This window comes from Pogona vitticeps, chromosome 4, assembly GCF_051106095.1.
Source record: "Pogona vitticeps strain Pit_001003342236 chromosome 4, PviZW2.1, whole genome shotgun sequence".
NCBI classification, from domain to species: Eukaryota; Metazoa; Chordata; class Lepidosauria; order Squamata; family Agamidae; genus Pogona; species Pogona vitticeps.
Genome location: NC_135786.1, coordinates 60,664 through 80,787, shown reverse-complemented (window position 1 = coordinate 80,787; position 20,124 = coordinate 60,664). Strand labels below are relative to the sequence as shown.

The following is a 20,124-nucleotide window of genomic DNA, read 5'->3' as shown; positions in this document are numbered from 1 at the left end:
TCCTTCCGGCACTGGCAGGGGGTGGGCCCCGTGATCCTTGGGCCCCCTTCTAGCTCCACAATTCTGAAATTCTACAATCGGATCTGGTGGCTCTGAAAGCTCACAAAGGAGGCTGATGGCAGTGAGGGTGGTGGTTGCCGTCTTGTCTTTCAGTCCGGAGGCTTTGAAAACTAGAGAACTGCAGAGTTAGAAGGATACGGAAGGGTCACAGAATCAAGAAGGTTCTCATCTCCTCATCCCATCTGTCTCCGTCTCTGCTAATCCCCTTCCTGCTGCAGGTTTCCTCGGCTAGTGCTTCCTGGCCAGCAATTCATTCCCTTGGCATCTGCCCTGCGCGCCAGGGCAGGAAAGGTTTACCCTGTTGTAAAACGCCTCCGTTGTGTGGACCCTCCGACGAGGATCCGTGCCTGGGGCCTCTGTTCGCCCCTTTTCTCAGGGATAGTTTGTGCGGGATGGAGTTTGGCGCCGCGCCTCATTGACTGTCCTCCTCCCCTTCCAAAGAAGACCTTGGCAATACTTCATGTTCCAGAGTTTATTACACAGTTCTGGCTTTCATACGTTACAGTTGTTGGTTCAAAAATAAAAGTGGGTTGCCGGAGAGCCTCTTGTGTCTGAAAGGAAATGGAGCCAGCGCTTGTCCTTGCAAAGGGAGGGACGTCCCGGCAGCCCGGAGAGCCTCTACCCGGCACTGAGGCGGATAACGTAGGAGTTGCTGTGAGTCACGTATCGCACCCAGCGATGGGGAAGGCTGGGCTGTGGCCCTGTGAACCGCAGGAAGCGAACCTGGAGCCCTGAACAGGTGTAGGCTGGCAACTCAAAGGAGAGGCTGGCCGGGCCTAACTCTAGCAGCCCTGCCCGGCTCAGTCCCGGCACCTCCAGCTGCAAGGAAAAAGCAGGCCTCTGAGAGGAGAGAGACAAGCTCCCGCGCCCAGGCTACAAGCCAGGAGTTGGAGCGTGGCTCTGTCCCGCTGCTCTGCCCACTGCCGTCAGGGCCTCTTTCCCCCCTCCCTGTATTTAAGCCTTACCTTAAAGAGGGCAGAAAGCTGGGAGCCGCCTTGAATGCGAGGTACAACCCACTCCACGGATTTGGTGGTGGCCTGCAAGGTAGCCGTCTGTTCTGGACTGCTTAGCTCCTGAGAGAAGCTAGGCAGAGGGGAAGGAGGCCATAAGGTGGAGAGAACCCCCCCCCCCCCAACAGCTCAAGGCCAAGTGAGGGTGTCAGGTTGTGCAGCAGTAGCACAGAGGCCCCCAGCAGAGAGAGAGTCAAGCAGGCGGTGGCCTGTCTTACCTCAAAGTAGCCTTGGGAACTGGGAGGTGGAGGTGGACGTTTACAGCATAGCTGCAAAGGAGAAAGGATGATGAGCAGACCCAGGGGGCAGGAGGGACACAGCGTGGAGCCGGTCTCTGCTCTTCTCCACGTCACAAACCAAACAAGGTATTTTACCTCTTGGGTGACAAATCACAGCGCAGCTTGAGATAAACTTGTATCCTGTGGGGGAAGAAAACAGAGCAGATGCAAAATGGAGAGAACACTCGCTCGCTCGCTTTCTCTCGTAGGGTACCCGAGGTGCAGAGAAGGACGGCAGCTGGCACTCACCGGCCACTGGGGTCGTGGCTGATTGTGGGGAAGAGGTGGAAGGGCAGGGCCGCAGGGATGTCATCGGCCACCTGATATTGCATCAAGGTCAGCTGCAAAGGAGGAGGCAAATGGGGGGGAGGGGAGATCAGGAGAGGCTCGTCTCTCCCCCCCCACTCCACCCTCCCAGTCCCCTTCCCCCCCCAATCCTTACCTCCCCCTGACCGGGGTTCACCCGGAGGATGCGACTGCGCTCAAACTCATCCAGCTTAACAGAACTGTGGAAGGAACATTCATCCACGCGGACGGCGGTGCCATAGCCTGGGGACAAGCGGGAGCAGTGTCAAGGAGCAAAAGGGGGCCTCTCCTGGGGAAGGGAATTGGGGCAGAGGCAGGGGGACCCACCACTCACCTCGGACCTCCGTCTTGCCCACGCAGAACTCCTCCGTCAGGCCGATCCGTATTTCTGCAACAGAAGGCACAGCCTGTGAATGAGGACAGCCCAGTTCCGGCAGCCAAGGCCTCGCCCCACCTCTTTTGCAGACCCTGCCCACCCTACTGAGGCTCAGGCTCAGCCCTGGCTACGAGTGTCCAGAAAGGTGCCTCACAGCTCCTGGGCAGGGCTCACGTAGTGGCAAGTAGTAGACTCCCCTGCTGCCCTGAGGCCAAGCACCTGCCGGCTGTCTACAACGCAGGCAGCATCTCTCGAGCGGCAGGGGGCAGATCCTGGTCTCTTCCTTGCTCAGGGACAGTGCCAGGGCTTCTGCTACTGAGGGTGGGAAAGTCTTGGAGGTGGCCCAGAACTATTACCACCCCCCCAAAATCAAAAGTGCTCTCCAAGCATAGTCGTTCCGGAACAGGGAGACCCATGTATGTTTTCAGCTGAATGGGAGAGGAGTCCCCAAGCATTAGGTGGAGCCAGGGTTGGGCATGAAATGAAAATTGGGGGGGGGGGAGGGACCCAGTCTCGCAGGTAGTATTCCTGCCCTAAACCAGTGGTTCTTAACCTTTGTTACTCGGATGCCTTTGAACTGCAACTCCCAGAAACCCCAGTCAGGACAGCTGGTGGTGAAGGCTTCTGGGAGTTTCAGTCCAAAACCGAGTAACCCAAGATTAAGAACCAGTGCCCTAAATGAAGCCCTCTGCAAAAGAGGAACCGCGTATTTCCCACAAACAGCCCCTGGGAAACAGGACTTGGTCCAAAGCATGCCCTTGTGGTTTGGTCCCCTGGAACCCTGCAGCTTTTACTCACCAGAGCAACCTGGAAAGAAACTCTTAAGCCGAATTTCCCCTTGGATGTCAGTTTTCATGGGGGTGCCCTAGGAGGAGGAAAAACCGGGAGATTCTTGTTCCTTCTCTTGACAGACTGGTGGAAATTTAAGGAAGGTCTGGCCATGGGCAGCGGGGGGGGGGGGCTTATCATTCACCCAGACCCTTGCTCCTCCACTCACATTAGCTGCGATGGTGACCATGAGCCTCTCTACCACATCTAGAAAAATTTCAGGCTGCGAGACCTGGAAAAAAAAGAGGTGAGACAGCGGCAGAGATCTTAACGTCACTCCTCTCCACATTGTGTCTACATGGCAAGAGGAAATGAGTTCCATATGCTGTGAGTTGCTAAGTGGCACAGCTGTCCTATGTGGCCAGAGCACCTGTTCTGCCAGCAGCTTTGCAATACGTTTATTAGGTGGACAGCGCCTAAAAGGCAAACCGAGGCGGGGGAGAAAGAGTGGCAAAGTTTCTTACCTGTTCTCCCCGCAAGGACAGGACAGGCCGGGCAGCTGCAGAGCTGGGGGCAATCTTGCTTTGCTGGGTGTCCGCTCCAAACTGCAATCACAGGAAATATCAAGTGCAGAAAGGTTCATTATGTGACTTCTACAGTCCTGATTTGGCCTATGTTTCATATTGTGTTCATGGCCATGGCCAAAAATGGGTTGAGATTGGCTAATTTAGCCAGTGCACCGTATTAAAGAGTGATGGAGGAAGGTTCTGGAGATCTGGTTCAAATTCCTGCTCAGTCACAGAAACTCACTTGGGGTGTAGAACTATGAGAACCATTCCTTAAATATTTAAATATATTTCATGACAGCTGTAGGTCAGATGCAATCTGATGGCATAGAACAAATGACTTCACCAAAGGTAAGTGGTTTAAGTCTCTGGCTATAGAGCCAGCAGTTGAGAGTTCAATTCCCCACTGAGCCTTCTGAGAGAAGAGCCAACCTGTGTTCTCGCGGGCAAGGTGTTTGGTGGTCTCAGAGCACCCTCAGAAGAAGGGAAGGATAAAGCACTTTTAGCCCCAAAGGCTAAAGAGTTACCATAAGTCAAAATCGACTTGATAGCACACTAGTATTATTATTAATGATGGCAAAGTTTGGAAGAGAACGTTCTGTTTCTTCTGCTATTGACTGAATGGTATTCAGAACATCTGATGATATAAAAAACATAGGATGATAGAGTTGGCGGGGGCCTATAAAGCCAATACTTTGGCCCTCTCATGAGAGGAGAATGCCCCCCTGGAAAAGACCCTGATGTTGGGAAAGTGTGAGGGCAAGAGGAGAAGGGGACGAGATGGATGGACAGTGTCATCGAAGCAACCAACATGAATTTAACCCAACTCCGAGAGGCAGTGGAAGACAGGAGGGCCTGGCGTGCTCTGATCCACGGGGTCATGAATAGTTGGACATGACTTTAACAACTAAACAACAACAAAACAAAGCCATTGAGCCCAACACCATGCTCAATTCAGAAATCCAAATGGGAGCTGAAAGAATGAAAAAAATGAGGCAAGATGAGTTTGTTCCTGGCAAATCTGTGTTGGCTTCTAGTTAATACATTGTTTCTGAGGTGCTTGCATGATGACCACATTAAAATCTGCTCCAGAATTTTTCCTGGGTTTGATGTCTGCCTGATTCGCCTAGTTCCCTGTTTTTGAGGATAAGAAAATGTTAGCCCTCCTCTAGTCATCTGGCACTTCACCCTTTCTCCATGATTTCAAGAAAATAAGACAGTGGTTGTGATCACCGAGTAGATGCTGTCTAGAGGGGTGGGGTAAAAATTGAACAAATAAATAAAAAAGGAAAGGCTAATTGCCTTGGAGAGAGAGAACAAAGGACTCGACAGCGGATGTCCGAACAAGAACCAGCGGAGCCTCCTGGCAACACCCTGAGGGCTCTTTTTATTGACTTAGCACAATGACACAGTATGTTATGAGAGAAACAGATAGGACACGAGTTACCTAATTGTAACCAGGATTGGTCTTATGCTAAGCAAAAGGGTAGAAGGGGTGGTTACCCTGCCTGCTAGCAGCTGCCACTTCCTGCCAGGAGTGTATGCACATCTTACCCTTTGTCCATACCCGGACATGCTAATAATAGGTGACTGAAATGCAACAGTAGGACACAGAAGAAAACCAAACCTTGGAGAGTTTGGCCTAGGAGAGAGACATGAAGCAGAATAAATGATGCACAGAATTCTGTGAAGGCAACAACCTGTTAATTGCAAATACGTGCTTCAGGTTACTAAACAGTTGACTGTGCACCTGGACATCACCGGATGACTAATACAGAAATCAAATGGACTACAGAATTGGAAGCAGGAGATGGAAAAGCTGTATTTTCTCTGCCAGAATAAGACCAGGAGCAGATTGTGGTCCTTATCACGAATGGATAATATCAAAATTTACAAAGAGCTGAAAAAAGAAAACTGAAAGAATCCTAGTTCCAAGGTAGAAAAGGGGCAGGGGGCACTTGCACATACGCGTGAAGCGGCTGTGCAGGGGGGAGTGCATGCGGGAGGGGGACATCTGTCTTTGTGATCCAGTCCAGGCCATAGACAGGGGGTTGGGGACCCCTGATTTAGACAAAGTTTCTGATGAATTTAAAGTACACACAAAGAATAAATTTGCATTACTGTGAACCAGAGGAACTTTGGATGGAAATCAAAGACAATTTTCAGGTGGAAGTGCAAAGAACAATTCTGTTAGTCAAAACAAAAGCAAAGCTCTTTTGGTGGCCATCCCTTTACCTGCTCCAGTTCTGCAGCATCGTTGCTCAGGTGCAGCTTCTCAGGCCTTCCCTCCAGCTAATATCTGATCTTTCTTTTTATTTTTCCTTTATTTATTTCTTATTCTGTCTTTGTATTGCATCTGTTATTGTATGATTTATGTAATATTTTGTGTTATTTTACTCTTTTATGTTATACTGGAAGCTGCCTAGAGTGGTCTTATAGACCAGATGGGCAGGGTACAAATCAAATCAAATAAATAAAATAAATAAATAAAAAACAGTCCTGCAAAGCACTTGCACCTAAAGTTACATTGATGACTTGTATAAAACCCCTGTGGCATTCATTCGCGGTGTGGTCTCCTTTTGTTTTCCAATCACGGCCAATATGGAGTGCACTGTCCTACAGCAGCCACAGAAGGGGTTGAGATTTTCATGGAGCCATCTAGTTCCCCAGCTTTCGCTGCCTCTCAGGAGAGAGATGGTTTGAGTCCTATCTGTTTCTACTCACCAGACCCACTGTGTTAAGATCAAGAAGGCTGAAGTGTTCGCTCAGCACAGGTTCCACCTGGATAAAATTCCGTAGTACCTCAGGTGCTGTTGTCTGAATGTAGCCGTAATCCTGAGGGTGGAAGGAAGGAGGAGATGGTTGGCTGCCCATGCAGGCCTTTCCTTCCGCCTCCTTTCAGGTCAGCACTGCAGGGAGAGAGGACGCAGGCATATACAGCCAGCTCTCAGCCTGGCCCAAAGGAAGAAGCAGAGATAGGGTTTGTTTGGAACCAGTTATTCAAAAGCCAGTTAAAAACTTGGCTAATCAAGCAGGCCTTCCCTCCAGTCAAGTCAATTTTTTCTCTTTTCTCCTTGAGTCATGCCATCATGGTATTGTGTTGTTTGGAACTAATTGTTATAATTGTATTTTTGATAATTTTATACATTTCATACTGTTGTGTTTTTATCCATGTAAGCCGCCCCGAGTAGACATTGTCTAGAGGGGTGGGGTAAAAATTGAATAAATAAATAAATAAATAAAATGAATAAAATGAATAAAATGAATAAAACCAGGAACAACACCTTCGGGGAGATTTTCCACAGCACAGGGATTGACAAAACCAGCCACAACATCTGCGGCAGCAGCTTAGAAGACACAGGACCATAAAACTGCTTGAATGAGGAAGGCTGTGGCCACTAACAGGATAGCTCTCAGTACAAGGTGCTGGGACTGTGAACAAGTACTGGGCACGGGGGTGAAGAGGGGCTCCCTGGCACCACCGGAAGCATGGCAGGGCTTCCCCAGTGGCCCCACAGGGGTTCCGGGAATGGGCACGCCTCTGCTGCTGTTGCTGCTGCCACCACACTACTTGAACCAAGTCCCCTTCCAGCCCCTGCCTGGCCATTTTAGGACTGGAACCCATCTCCTCCCCACCCCCGCTGCCTCCACAAAGCAGTTCAGTCCCGACAACTGGAACGGGCCTTGCTGGATAGCTAGTCAGTGCCGTGGGCATCCTCCTCCTCCTCCCACCACACTGCTCCAGGATGACCACGTCCCTTCCACCTTCACCACTGCCACCACCACCTCCTCCTCCAAGCAAACATACCAGCAGCTCATCCAGCACTTCATAGAGGAGTGCAAAGTTCAAGCTGACTGTCTTCTCGTTTAGGGAACCACAGTAGTCTTTCAGGAGAGTTACCAATCTACCAAGAGGAGCAATGGAGAGTGAATTATTTTTATTGTTTTGACTTATATATCACCCCATAGCGTTAAGAGCATTGTGAGTGGCTTACAACCTACTGTATTTTTCCATGTATAAGACACCCCCCCTACTTTTCTAACCCAAAATTAAGAAATCTAAGTGGGGCTTAGCAAATATAGGGTAAAAAGGATCAAAGTGCTACAGGATGGCTTTGATCCCTGCTTTCTCCCTTTGTGGCAAGCCCCGTGTGGCTTAGCAAAAGGAGGGGGGAAGGGATGAAAGCAATTCCACAACTGCACAATCATTATGATCCCTTTCCCCTTTATACTGCCACGGGATTGCTTTGATCCTTCCCCCCTCCTTTTCCTAAGCCCCATGGGACTTAGCAAGCAGAGGGGAAAGCAGGGATCAAAGCTGTACAGGATCACTTTGATCTCTGCTTTCCCCTCCACTTGGGTTTTTCTCCTCAGCTTACTTCCATGTATAAGATGACTCTCAATTTTTAGTTTAAAGATTTTAAACAAAAGTATAGTCTTATACACGGAAAAATACGGTAGTTATGCCAAGAACACTTTGCCCACCCACCAACCTGGGTACTCATTTTATCAACTTTGGAACGATGGAAGGCTGAGTCAACCTTGAGGCAACTACCTGAACTTGTCGGGATCAAACTAAGGTTGTGAGCAGAGTACTGCAGTTTAACCATTATGCCACAAGAAATTAGTCACACCACCTCCTACCCTGTTCACCTGGATCACCCATCCTGTCATAAGACCATAAGAAGAGCCCTGCTGGATCATGCCAAGGGCCCATCTAATCCAGCTTCCTGTATCTCACACCAGATGCCTCTGGGAGCACACGAGACAACTAGATACCCCTCCCCTGCAACTGGCATTTAGAGCTACCTCCCTTTGAAGCCTGGAAATTATACATCTCCTTTAGAGCTTGTAACCTGCGATGGACTTTTCCTCCACGAATCTGTCCAATCCCCTTTTAAAGGTCTCTAGGCCATATGCCATTACCACATCATGTGGTAAGGAGTTCCACAGATTTAAGAACCCACTGGGGAAATATTTTCTTTGGTCTGTTCTCACTTTCCCAACTCTCAGTTTGAGTGGATGTCCCTGGTTCTGGTATTACGTGAGAGGGAAAAAAAACTTTCCTCTATCCACTTTATTCCTTCCCTGCATAATTTTATGCATCTCAATTGTTTGATTATTTTTAGGGGTCTAATAGAAGTGTCACATTCTTCTATATCAATTGCTACCATGGAAAGCCAAGAGAGGACTCAGGGTGCGTTCCCCAGGGCTGGGGGTCCCAAGCAGAGGGAAGGGGGGGGCTAAAGATATCAGAACATAAGAAGAGCCCGGCTGTATCAGGCCAAGGGCCCCTCTAGTCCAGCTTCCTGTATCTCACAGCAGCCCCACCACATGCCTCTGGGAGCACCCGAGACAACGAGACCAGTTTCCCCTGCATCTGGCATTTGGAGGTCCCCTTCCTTCTAAGCCTGGAGATTGTACATCCCCATCGTGGCTTGTACCCTGCAATGGACTTTTCCTCCAGGAATCTGTCCAATCCCCTTTTAAAGGCATCTAGATGCCATATGTCATCACCACACCCTGTGGCAAGGAGTTCCACAGACTAACAACCCACTGGGTAAAGAAATATTTTCACTGGTCTGTTCTCGCTTTCCCAGCACTCCATTGGAGTGGACATCCCTTGATTTTAGTATGGCATGAGAGGGAAATGAGCTTTCTTCTGTCCACTTGATCCATCCCATCTTCCTCACCTGTTGAGGAACTCCACAGCAACAAATGGGGAGGTGCTGGGCAGGACAGTCGCAACAAAATACAGGCCAGCATGTCGCACGTGAGCAAAATGCAGCCCCGGCCGTGCTTGCTAGAGTGGAGAAAGCCCAGAAGAGGAGGCAGAGGTCAGCAAGACAGCGAGGTGTGTCCCCCCTCCCTCTCCCTTCATACGTGTGCCCTGTTCCCTTCCCTTCTCTTACCATGAAGACAGGTGCCTGGTCTGCAGGCAGCACAGCGATCCTGCGGCAGAAGGTGTCCACCAGGCCGGAGTCTCCATCGCCACGGACTGTCCGGAGCCACCACGTTAAGGAAGATAAGGACACCGCCTGAGTGTAAACTAAATGACTTGGTCCTGCTTCTGGGATGAGTTACTAAGCTGTAGCTTCCCCTGGGAGACTTCGGGGACCTTGAAGCCAGAAAACAGCCCCCTTTTGTCCAGGAGTGGCGGAAGAGGCAAGAAAGAGGGAAAGGCTGAGCCTGTTGTTGGTTTGAGGTAGACTGTTGGCGGACTGTCTTGCAGATCCCGGCCTGATTGCACCCCTTGTCCATTGGGGTGCAAGGCCGAGGGGCCCCCACCAGAGAGGAAGGGGAGGCACTGACTTGGCAGTCCGGGGCGGGGGGGGGTTGGAAGGGGGGGCAACCGGCCAGGCAGGGGTCTCCTCTCTTGCGGCATCCAGGATATCTCTACGGGGAGCCGCACACGTTTCTCAGGGAAGCTTGAAGGGGAGGCCAGGAAGGCCCTCTCGGTTTCCACAGAGTAAGATGCACCTGGGCGTGGAAAGAGAGCAGCGGCAGGGGCCGCGACGCGACGCGACCCCGTTGCCCGTCTCCAGACCCGAGAAGAGCCTTCTGGGTCCTCCCTTCGGGGGTCCGCGAGTGAGCCCAGGCGGGCAGGCAGGCGGGCAGGCGGGGGCGCTCCCCACCCCCCACCCCCACTCTCCCGGCTGCCCCCTCTGGCCTGCCTGCCTGCCTGCCTTCCTCCCTTCCTCTGCCACGGGCACCCTCCGGCTCCGGGACGGTCTTCTTTCCCGGGCGCTGCAACCGGGCCGGGCCTCCCACAAAACGGTCACCCCGGAGGGAGGCTTTTGCCGGGGGCGCTTCCCCCCTGACTTCGGAGCCTCCCGAAGGGATCATGAGGACCGGGGGAGGGGGGGGTCAAGCACGGCCCCCTCGCTTCCCTCCCCCTCCCGCCTCGCCCCTCCCCCTCCTCCCGCCCCGAGGGGAGGATACAGTCCTTGTAGAGGAGCCGGTCGCCCTTGGAGGAGAGCACGAACACCTGCGGCAGCATCCCCGCGACCGCCCTCTGCGCATGCCCCGGGACGGGCAGGGGCGCAGGGGGCGTGGCGCAAGAGACCCCGCCCCCACGTCCCTCCCTTCTTCCGGCTTATGTCACGTGGTTGTAAAAGGCCGGCCGAGGGAGGCGGGGCGGGAGGTCCTCGTCGTGCTGGGATTGGCCGGGCCAGGCGCCGCTTGGGTCACGTGGGCGGCTTGGCGCCACTCGGCCGGGCGAGAGCGCGGGAAAAAGAAACGCGGGGGGGAGACGGAATGGCGGCGGCGGCGGCGACCAAGGGCGGCGATTACGAGGCCGAGCGCGGTGAGCGGGAGCGAGAACGAGGGGAGCGGGAGTGGGGAGCGGGAGCCGGGTCGGGTCTGGAGAGGCACCGCTCCTTCTTGACGGCCCTTTTTCCCCCCCCGTCTTGTCGGCGGCGGGCTTTTCCTCTTCTCCTTCCGCAGGGAAGGCGCGGGCGTTCCTGGAGGGCTTCCACCGGCCGGGCGCGGACGGCCAGGCCAAGGCCTTCCCTTACCGGGAGCAGCTGGTGAGTCCCGAGGGGGCCCCTGAGCGCGTGCAGAGCGCCCGGGTCGGGGGGGGGCTCAGCGGCCGGATGCTCCGGGCGGCCAGGCCAGGCCAGGCCGGGCTTGACCTTCCCTTTCCCCCCCCCCGAAGGAAGCGCTGGCCCACCGGGAGCAGGCCGCCCTCTACGTGGACCTGGACGAGGTGGCCGAGGAGGATCCCGAGCTGGCGGACGCGGCCTGCGAGAACGCCAAGCGCTACGAGCGGGTCTTCGCCGACGCCGCCTCGGAGCTCCTGCCCCAGTTCCGGCGCCGGGAGGTGAGCCCGGTCGAGGGGGGGGGGGGAGGGGGGCTCCTCCTCTTTGGGGAGGGGGGGGAAGAAGGGGAGGCCTCCCGGGACGGGGGTGGTGGTGGTGGTGGGGGTCCCCCTGCCCTCCCCTCCCCACGCCTCCCCGTGACTCCCCCCCCCCCCGCTCGCGCAGGTGACCGCCAAGGATGCCCTGGACGTCTACCTGGAGCACCGCCTGCTGATGGAGGGACGCGGCCGGGACCCCGGGCAGCCCCGCGACCCCCAGAACCAGTTCCCCCCGGAGCTCCTGCGACGCTTGTGAGTGCCCACCCACCCCCCCACACACACTCCGGCTCTCCCTCCCGGCAGGAAGCGGCCAGCCTCAGGAGCCGCACAGGGCTCTTCCTCAGGAGGAAAGGCGGGAGGGAGGGAGAGCGTTTTTGGCATTGCTCTCTGTTGTTAGCTTAAGTGCTATCTTTTAATTGCTTTAAGCCATCTTGGATCTTTTTTAAGGAGAAAGAAGGGGTAAAAATAATTTAGATAAAATAGCCGTTCTGCGACCTTCTTGGTTTCACTTGAGTTGCTGCAGTTTGATGGTTTCACGTTGGCTAGTTTGTGTAACTGAAATTACTGGGTTTTGCTGCAAGCGCTACACTGAAGTGTTTTTCTCTCGCAAGCTTCCTTGTGACAGCCGTTGTTTCCAAAGACAGCGGAGGGGTGTATCTGGTGAGCACACATGAAAAGCGTGTTTGGGAGGCAGGCCGCCTTTGTCCCCTCCAGTTCTCCCTTGCCTCTCTTCTCTTGGCAGTGAGCTGTACTTTAAGGCGCCTTCAACCACCAAAGCCCGTGTGATCCGAGAAGTGAAGGCTGATGCCATCGGCAAGCTGGTGACCATCCGGGGCATCGTCACGCGTGTCTCTGAGGTGAAGCCTCGCATGGTGGTGGCCACCTACAGCTGTGACCAGTGTGGGGCAGAAACCTACCAGCCGGTAAGTGGTTTCGCCTGCTCTGCAGGCAGTGTACGCTCGCCGTGTGTGTGTGTGTGTGCGCGCGCATGCTCGTGAACTTTCATGCCTTCCCCTTTGAGTGTCCTTCCCTCTTTTTGGCTGATGTCTGTTGTTTCCAGATCCAGTCCCCTTCCTTCACGCCTCTCTTGATGTGCCCAAGCCGGGAGTGCCAAACCAATCGATCCGGAGGCCGCCTCTACCTGCAGAGCCGGGGCTCCAAGTTCATCAAATACCAGGAACTTCGGATACAGGAGCATGTGAGTTGGGGGGGGGGAGGGTGCCTTGCTGCTGTTCTGAAAGGGGGGGTTGATCTTCCCCCAAACAGGTTGCATGACAGACTTGGCGATATAGATAGTAGACTCTGGAGAAGCTTCCTCTTTGGAGTGTTGACAAGCTCTTCAGTTCAAGGGATTACAGTGGTGCCCCGTATAGCGAGGTTAATCCGTTCCGGATTAACCTTCGCTATACGAAATCTTCGCTAAGCGGGAAGTAAAAAGCCATTGGAACGCATTAAACTTCATTTAATGCGTTCCAAATCGGCCCTAAACTTCCCACTTAGAGAAGTTTCCTGGCCCCGGGCAGCCATTTTCGCGCCCTCCCCTCGCTTGCCAAGGGCGCGAAAACGCGGCGCGGGGCCATTTCGGGTGGCCCGCGGCCGTTTTGAAGCCGCAAAACAGCTGTTTTGCGGCTTCAAAACGGCCGCGGGCGACCCGAAATGGCCCCGCGCCGCGTTTTCGCACCCTCCCCTCGCTTGCCAAGGGCGCGAAAACGCGGCGCGGGGCCATTTCGGGTGGCCCGCGGCCGTTTTGAAGCCGCAAAACAGCTGCGGGGGGCCATTTCGGGTCGTTTTGAAGCCGCAAAACAGCTGTTTTGCGGCTTCAAAACGGCCGCGGGCCACCCGAAATGGCCCCGCGCCGCGTTTTCGCGCCCTTGGCAAGCGAGGGGAGGGCGCGAAAACACCGCGCGGGGCCATTTCGGGTCCGCGGCCGTTTTGAAGCCGCAAAACAGCTGTTTTGCGGCTTCAAAACGGACCCGAAATGGCCCCGCGCCGCGTTTTCGCGCCCTCCCCTCGCTTGCCGAGGGCGCGAAAACACAGCGCGGGGCCATTTCGGGTCCTCCCGCGCCCATTTTGGAGCTGCCGATCAGCTGATCGGCGGCTCCAAAATGGCCGCGGGACGCCCAATCGTCGCAAAGCGAGGTGCGGCGATTGGGCGCTCCGTATAGCGATCCCGAAAAAGGGGATCGCTATACGGATTCGTCGTTGTACGGTGCACTCGCTAAGCGAGGCACCACTGTAGAAGTACAGTAATTTACAATACACAAGAAAGTGCCACCCCAGAGTTAAAGGCCTGGGAAGATAAAGGAGCTCCACTCCCTCCCTCTAAACAGGCTGCTGAGACAGGCACTGTACAGACCAAGGTCTCTGCGCACCTGTAACGGCCCTTCCCCACCCCCCGTCCACCTGCCTCTCTTCAGGCAATAGGGAGCCAGCTGCAGGAGGTGTGTTGAGTAACATCACAGATGTACGAGAAGACATTTCTGCAGACATTCAAGACCCAAGGAATGCATGTGGTTTTCAAAGGAAGCACTTGGAATCGTGCTCAGCGTTGATCCCTAGAAGCCGGTGGTGCTTCTCACGATCTGCTACGGAGAGGTGCTTCTGGCACCTGGCCTCAGCAGGATGGCAGGCCCAGTGCTTAGGACGTGTGGTTCCCCAGCGGTCGTTAAAGACAGCCCTTTGGGCAAGAGATCCTAGTCCTCTGGCCGGGGACCCACTTGGGCTGGTCTTGGATAGGAGTGCACCTCGTTCCAGAACAGGGTGGGCATGGGCCCAACTGCTCTGCTGACAGGGTGTTGGGCCAGTAAGATGTCGAATAGCCAGCCCCATGGTTGCCGGAGAAGCCTATGTGTGTGGCCCACTGTCTCAGAAACCTGGGCATTTTCAACAGCGAGCACTAGGAAGAGTGAGAAAAGCCTGCCCAGGCTTCTTTCTGATATAGCTACCTCTGCCTTCCTTACCTGTAGAGTGACCAAGTGCCGGTGGGGAACCTGCCACGCTCCATGAACGTCAGTGTGCAAGGGGAGAACACACGCCTCGTGCAGCCGGGCGACCATGTCAGCATCACAGGCATCTTTCTCCCTGTGCGACAGACAGGCTTCCGTCAGCTCCTGCAGGTGGGAAGAGCAACGGTGGGGTGGGGTGGGGGGGTTTCTGGGGGTGACAGTGCTGAGTCTCTGAACTGAGCCTGTGGCTTGCCTTGTTCCAACAGGGCCTGCTCTCAGATACGTTCCTGGAAGCCCATCATATTGTCTGCATGAGCAAGAGTGAGCAGGAGGAGCTGGGGGAAGGGGGGATCAGCGAGGAGGAGCTGCGCCAGATCACAGGTGAGGGCGGAGGTTCTCCCTGCGCTTTCCCCGCCTTCCCACCCAAAACATTCGGCCTTCTTTCAGCTCCTTTTTTTTGGTTCCATCTTATGGCCGAATTTTGGGAACTGCTTGCCGGCAATACACTCTGTACAGAAGTGTACCCATCTGTTTTCTTCCAGAGGAAGATTTCTATGACAAGCTAGCAGCTTCCATTGCGCCGGAGATCTATGGTCATGAGGATGTGAAGAAGGCGCTGCTACTGCTGCTGGTGGGGGGAGTGGACCAGAACCCCAGGGGCATGAAGATTCGGGGTGAGTCCCAGAACTGGGAGAAGTCCCGTAGAGATGCTTGTAGCCACATCTGGCCCCCATTTCGCTGCTCTCGGAGGCCTGTTTGCCACTCTGCCCCACCTCAGGGCGACCCTGGTTCTGGACTGGGCTCTAAGATTCCCCTGCAGGAAGGACAGGTGCCTTTGGGCAGGGCATGGAGGTGCTTTGTTCGTTTATTGGTTATTGTCATTTCTATGCTCTTTGTCTCTCTGAAGAGACTGAGAACAGCACACACAGCACAAACGCGATTCATGCACAGGACACGCTACAATAAAATATGTGGATGATGAAATGCACAGGGCCTAATAACCACAGCCTGGACAATTTTACTGTATGTGCACTGATAGATAACAGCCCTTTAAAGCCCCTCCAAAGGCATTCCTCCTTCCCTCCTTTGGTGAATCCCTGCAGGGATGTTGTTCTTTGCATGGAATTGGGAAGAGAGTTCCCGAGCACAGTAGAATCTTTTTCAAATGCCTTCGAGACAGACTGCTGTGGCCATTTAGGCATCTTTAGGAGGGCCTGTTTAATGATTTCAGTTGGAACGGCAGCTCCTATGAGTTGCTGCGATGGTGGAATTAAGTGCCGGGCAGAAATCACCAGGCCCTTGTCTTGGTTTCCACCCCTTTCAGGGAACATCAACATTTGCCTCATGGGGGACCCTGGAGTGGCCAAGTCCCAGCTGCTCTCCTACATCACCCGGCTGGCTCCACGCAGTGAGTAGGAACTAGCACAGGGGAGGCCGCGGAGAGGCCGGGCTCCAGATGCTGACCTGCAGCTCCCACAGGCTCGTTGGCTGTGGCGCTCGAGCAGCCAAGAGTGGCCCATTTGGGCACGGACCTGCTTCCCTGCCCCAAGACTGCAGCTGTTCTCCTGTGGATGCAGAGAATGGGGGTTCCACTCCTTTTGGATTAGATGCCTGAGCACTAGGTCCATGGTTTGAATTTAAAAGAAAGAAAGAAAAAAAAAAAGCTCATCAGAAGCCTGAGGGCGCATCCGGTATATGCAGAGGTAGCAGCCTGTCGCCCACACCTGCCTGGAAGGCTAAGGACTGCTTTGCCCACCCAAAAAACCTGGGGTCCGACGCCTCTTTTGTGTAACCTCCCACCGCCAGCCCTTTGCTCCTCTTTTTCTTTGGCCTTGGCCTTGGCCTTGGCCCTCGTCTTGGGGGGGGGTGTTTGGAGCCTATATGGGCAGCTTCCACTTAAACAGGGTTTCCATGGTAATCCCTCCCACTTTCCCCTGCAGGCCAGTACACGACGGGGCGTGGCTCATCCGGTGTGGGGCTGACAGCTGCTGTGCTGCGTGACCCACTGACGGGAGAACTGACCTTGGAGGGAGGGGCCCTGGTGCTGGCAGACCAGGGTGTTTGCTGCATTGACGAGTTTGACAAAATGCTGGAGTCGGATCGCACAGCCATCCATGAGGTCATGGAGCAGCAGACCCTCTCCATTGCCAAGGCAGGCATCCTGACCACCTTGAATGCTCGCTGTGCCATCTTGGCAGCTGCCAACCCTGCCTATGGGCGCTACAACCCCAAGCGGAGTCTGGAGCAGAACATCCAGCTCCCAGCTGCCCTGCTCTCCCGCTTTGACTTGCTCTGGCTGATCCAGGACCGCCCTGATCGGGACAACGACCTCCGGTAAGCTGGGAGATGACCGGGAGCCCTCTGGGCAGGCAAGCCCTCCTGTGGAGGGAGGGATGGGGGTCTTGAGCCCTCTCCCTTGCAGCTGCTGTTTCTCCTGTTCTTAGTGAGGAATTGTGCTTCTCTCTCCCCCCCCCCCTTCCTCCCTCTCCCCCGCCCCAGTCTGGCACAGCACATCACGTATGTCCATCAGCACAGCCGGCAGCCCCCTTGCCACTTCCAGCAGCTGGACATGGGCCTTATGAGGTGAGTGAGCAAGCACCAGGGCTCAACAGAGTGCCTGGCCTACGTTTTTGAGGATGGGGGGGAGCAGGCTCTCCCCCCCCCCCCATTCTTAGACGAACAGAATGCCATGTCATACATGAGCCTCATGGCGCAGTGGTTAAAACGCTGTACTGCAGCTAAAACTGTGCTCACGACCTGGGATTCAAATCCCAGGTAGCTGGCTCAAGGTTGACTCAGCCTTCTTCCGAGGTCGGTAAAATGAGTATCCAGCTTGCTGGGGCGGGGGGCAATGTGTAGCCTGTATAATTAAATTGTAAACCGCCCGGAGAGTGCTTGTAGCGCTATGGGGCAGTATATAAGTCCAAAAATAAATAAATAAATAAATCTCCTGAACATAGCTGGAAGGAGCTCCTTGCGACAGGGCTGTAGAAGACCCTGTCATGGGGCATACATCCAAAAACACAGCTCAGCCTCCCCCCTCCCCCCCCCCCAATTCTCTTGGCAGACGATACATTGCCCTGTGTAAGCAGAGCCAGCCAGCTGTGCCAGAGTCACTGGCAGATTACATCACAGCCGCCTACGTGGAGATGCGGAAGGAGGCCTGGGCCAGCAAGGACACCACCTACACCTCGGCTCGCACGCTGCTGGGGATTCTGCGCCTGGCCACTGCCCTGGTGAGCGGGGGGGGGGGGGCTGGAAGGCCTCTAGGACAGCTGGAGTCGGCCTTGTGCTTGTTCTGAGGATGACCTTTGGCTGCAGTGGCAGCTTGGAAACATTGGGGACAGGCTGTGTGGTGAAGGCCTCGGACAGAGGGCTCAACGCCATTAGCAGGGCAGTATTGTGGCAGCTGCTCTGTATCAACAGGAAAGCCAAACTGCAAAGTCAGTAGCGGAGGGTGCGCTGCCTTTGCCCACAGCCTCGGGCCCAGTTCGTGTGACCCCCCCCCCTTGAAGGTCATTTTGCCAACCTCTGTTCAACTGAGTACTCACATGCTGCTTATTTATTTATTGGCTTTCTAACTTTCTCAAATGTTCTTCCAGCTTAAGAGGTCGTTATAAGACATGAAATCGCCAACCTTTCTCATTTCACTGCTGCTCAGCCCAACCTCACCTGGCTTGTGGCATAACCAGGTTCTCCACTGGATGAGGGGGGCTGTCAGCTGAAGCATCAGAAAAGTTGGATGTTTTTTTTCTCATTCTCAATAGCAGATCTCAATAGCTTACAGTTTTTAATGTACCGTATTTTTCATTGTATACAACCCCCCCAATGTATTAGATGTTTAGTTAACGGGCAACTGCTCCTCCACCTCCATCTCTCCTGCTGCTGCCCGCCCAGTCACCTCCTCCAGTGGGACTGCTTTGCCTTTGCCTCCGCCGCCGAAGGGGACAAGGCGGACATGAGCTGGAGGCGAGCCCCGTCCGTCCCTCTGGAGGAGGTGATTGGGTGGGCGGGGGAGGCGGCAGCAAGAGGCGCCTGAGTGCACATGAATGCTCCTTTGCCTCTGCCTCCTGCTGCTGCCTCTGCCACCGGAGGGGACAAGCCATGAGCCCTGTAGGACGCAATTGGGCGGCAGTGGCGGCGGCAGCAAGAGGCGCCCGAGCGGACATGTCACTGCTCCTTTGCCTCTGCCTCCTTCCGTGCATAAAATGACCCTCAATTTGTCCTCTGATTATTTTAAGAAAAAGGGTTTTATACATGGAAAAATACAGTAGTTCCGCCTGGAGGGATCTTGGTTCCTAAACAATGTTTCAGCTGATAGACTGTGCATAAAGCCCATACCTTTGTGTTTGGCACTATCTGGACAGACTATGGGAAAGGAATTTCTGCTCCTCCTGATGCTGATTGAGAGGAAGAGCTGTTTTTATCATCCATTACTCCAAAATGGCCCCATAAACAATTTCTTCATTCAAAGGCACACACATTAGCTTTGCAGTCTTTCTCTTAAAAGCGGCCTGAGAAAAGTTTTTTATGTCTCTAATAAAACAGTTGTGAGTCTTTAGTGTTGGTTATTTCTCCAGAGAAGAGTGTTCTAAGCTTTGTAATTACTTAACTGTTCATAAACAATTCTACAGTTTAAAAAAATTCCAACGTAGTTTATGGTCATTAAAAATGCGATCCCAAAGAAAGAGAGGATGGAATTACCATACTTAAAATGGCAGAGTAATTCTACTGATAGTCTGTAGGTATTTTAAGCCATTTTATTTGCTTACTGAAAGTCAGGGTCAGGAAAGGTGGTATCCAGTAATCCACTTCCAATTTTCAAAGCTTTGGAGGAGGTGGCAGAAGGTTGGCCTACCTGAGGGCCAGAAAGTGATGCGCAGGCGGTTGTTGAGGAATGATGCTGTACCTCTCTCAAGGCCAGGAACCTTACCAGGGCAGGGTGCTGAAGATGGATATCTCGGGTCCAAGATTCCTCCTGCACCAGCTGCAGGCCCTGGCTGAATGGGGAATGATCTCTACAAGCCCCAGGGGATTTCAGCTGAATTTGCAAGGGCTGAGGCTGGGTGCTAGTGGGGCAGGATTGTGCCGGGAAGCGCAGGGGTGCAGCTTTGATCCTCTCTCTCATTTAGGCTCGGCTGAGGCGCGTGGATATGGTGGAGAAGGAAGACGTCAACGAGGCCATGCGCCTTATGGAGATGTCTAAGGACTCTCTCTTGGCAGACAAGGGACAACCAAGCAGGTGAGAAAAGCCAGGGAGGGTGTGTGTGTGTTTTCCTCTCTGCTGTCTCCCCAACCCAATTCTGTTGTGAGCACTGGCAGTCTCTTGCCACCTGGAGAGATTTGGCTGAACCTTTCTTTCTTTCCCTGACCCCACCTCCACCTGCCAGGGCCCAGCGTCCCTCCGAGCTGATCTTTGCAGCCATCCGAGAACTGGTTCCCACCGGGGGAGCACGTTCTGTCCCCCTCTCCGAGGCCGAGCAGCGCTGCGTGTCGAAGGGCTTCACTCCAGCCCAGTTCCAGGCTGCTCTCAGCGAGTACGAGGAGCTCAACGTCTGGCAGGTGAATCAGAAGAGGAGCCGTCTCACTTTTGTGTGACCCATGCCGACCTGGGGGCGCTAGAAGAGGGGGCGGGGCGGGGCGGGGCTGCCTGGGGTTTAGGTGGGTCATGTCCCACAGCACTTTCCAAGCCGGATTTTGCGCACTGCCTCCTGCTCTCCCCTCTTGGTAGTTTTTGGTATGTTTTTTCCTTCAATAAAGTCATTTATCTCTTAAAAGAGCTGGTGCTTCTTTCAAGGACAACAGAGAAAGATGCTGTGAGATGTCAGTGTAGGATGCTGCCTCATAGAAAGGCTGTGCCATGTGGCATGCTTGGCCTCCCTCTCATTTGGTAAATCCAAGGCTCCTGGTCTGCCTCTGTGGGGACAAGTCAGGGTCATAAGGACGCACAGTGCTGC

The 20,124-nt window shown here is 54.2% G+C and overlaps 3 protein-coding genes across 9 annotated transcripts in view; 2 read left to right on the top strand and 1 right to left on the bottom strand.

The window, feature by feature from the left end:
• STAG3 (STAG3 cohesin complex component) overlaps nucleotides 1-600 on the top strand; it is a 52,985-nt gene extending 52,385 nt beyond the window's left edge. For all 3 annotated transcript variants that reach the window (XM_072996521.2, XM_072996522.2, XM_072996520.2), the window contains one exon: nucleotides 279-600. The gene's annotated coding sequence lies outside the window, so the exon portion shown is untranslated. The remainder of the gene's footprint in view (nucleotides 1-278) is intronic.
• On the bottom strand, nucleotides 518-10,506 carry AP4M1 (adaptor related protein complex 4 subunit mu 1). 5 transcript variants are annotated; one of them, XM_072996524.2, is made up of 15 exons: nucleotides 10,307-10,466; nucleotides 9,277-9,362; nucleotides 9,058-9,167; nucleotides 7,173-7,269; nucleotides 6,089-6,199; nucleotides 3,323-3,403; nucleotides 3,028-3,090; nucleotides 2,829-2,895; nucleotides 1,989-2,042; nucleotides 1,791-1,897; nucleotides 1,598-1,689; nucleotides 1,445-1,489; nucleotides 1,289-1,339; nucleotides 1,026-1,143; nucleotides 518-879 (listed from the first exon to the last, which is right to left on the bottom strand). In XM_072996524.2, the coding sequence occupies exons 1-15, from the start codon at nucleotides 10,362-10,364 to the stop codon at nucleotides 679-681; spliced, it is 1,341 nt and encodes a 446-aa protein (XP_072852625.2). In that variant the 5' UTR covers nucleotides 10,365-10,466; the 3' UTR covers nucleotides 518-678. The 5 variants fall into 5 exon arrangements, with proteins under 5 accessions (XP_072852625.2, XP_072852626.2, XP_078248344.1 ...); XM_072996526.2 differs by having other exon boundaries at nucleotides 714-879; nucleotides 1,026-1,097; nucleotides 10,307-10,506; XM_072996525.2 differs by lacking the exon at nucleotides 6,089-6,199.
• Nucleotides 10,507-10,514: 8 nt separating this feature from the next.
• MCM7 (minichromosome maintenance complex component 7) lies at nucleotides 10,515-19,944 on the top strand. The gene is made up of 15 exons (XM_072996523.2): nucleotides 10,515-10,670; nucleotides 10,811-10,893; nucleotides 11,022-11,186; nucleotides 11,350-11,474; nucleotides 11,965-12,145; nucleotides 12,283-12,420; nucleotides 14,189-14,338; nucleotides 14,434-14,548; nucleotides 14,710-14,841; nucleotides 15,492-15,575; nucleotides 16,108-16,501; nucleotides 16,667-16,750; nucleotides 17,235-17,403; nucleotides 19,300-19,409; nucleotides 19,558-19,944. The coding sequence occupies exons 1-15, from the start codon at nucleotides 10,622-10,624 to the stop codon at nucleotides 19,763-19,765; spliced, it is 2,187 nt and encodes a 728-aa protein (XP_072852624.2). The 5' UTR covers nucleotides 10,515-10,621; the 3' UTR covers nucleotides 19,766-19,944.
• The last annotated feature ends 180 nt before the right edge of the window (nucleotides 19,945-20,124 follow it).

Bases quoted from the DNA above. Each gene is read 5' to 3' on its own strand.
- AP4M1 (XM_072996524.2), bottom strand. From the start codon at position 10,364: ATGCTGCCGCAGGTGTTCGTGCTCTCCTCCAAGGGCGACCGGCTCCTC. The intron at 7,270-9,057 runs GTGAGGAAGATG...TCCTCTTGGTAG, and splicing joins GCTGTGGAGTTCCTCAACAG to ATTGGTAACTCTCCTGAAAG. The intron at 3,091-3,322 runs GTAAGAAACTTT...TTTTTTTTCCAG, and splicing joins TGTCCTTGCGGGGAGAACAG to GTCTCGCAGCCTGAAATTTT.
- MCM7 (XM_072996523.2), top strand. From the start codon at position 10,622: ATGGCGGCGGCGGCGGCGACCAAGGGCGGCGATTACGAGGCCGAGCGC. The intron at 14,842-15,491 runs GTGAGTCCCAGA...CACCCCTTTCAG, and splicing joins CAGGGGCATGAAGATTCGGG to GGAACATCAACATTTGCCTC. The intron at 16,751-17,234 runs GTGAGTGAGCAA...TTCTCTTGGCAG, and splicing joins CTGGACATGGGCCTTATGAG to ACGATACATTGCCCTGTGTA.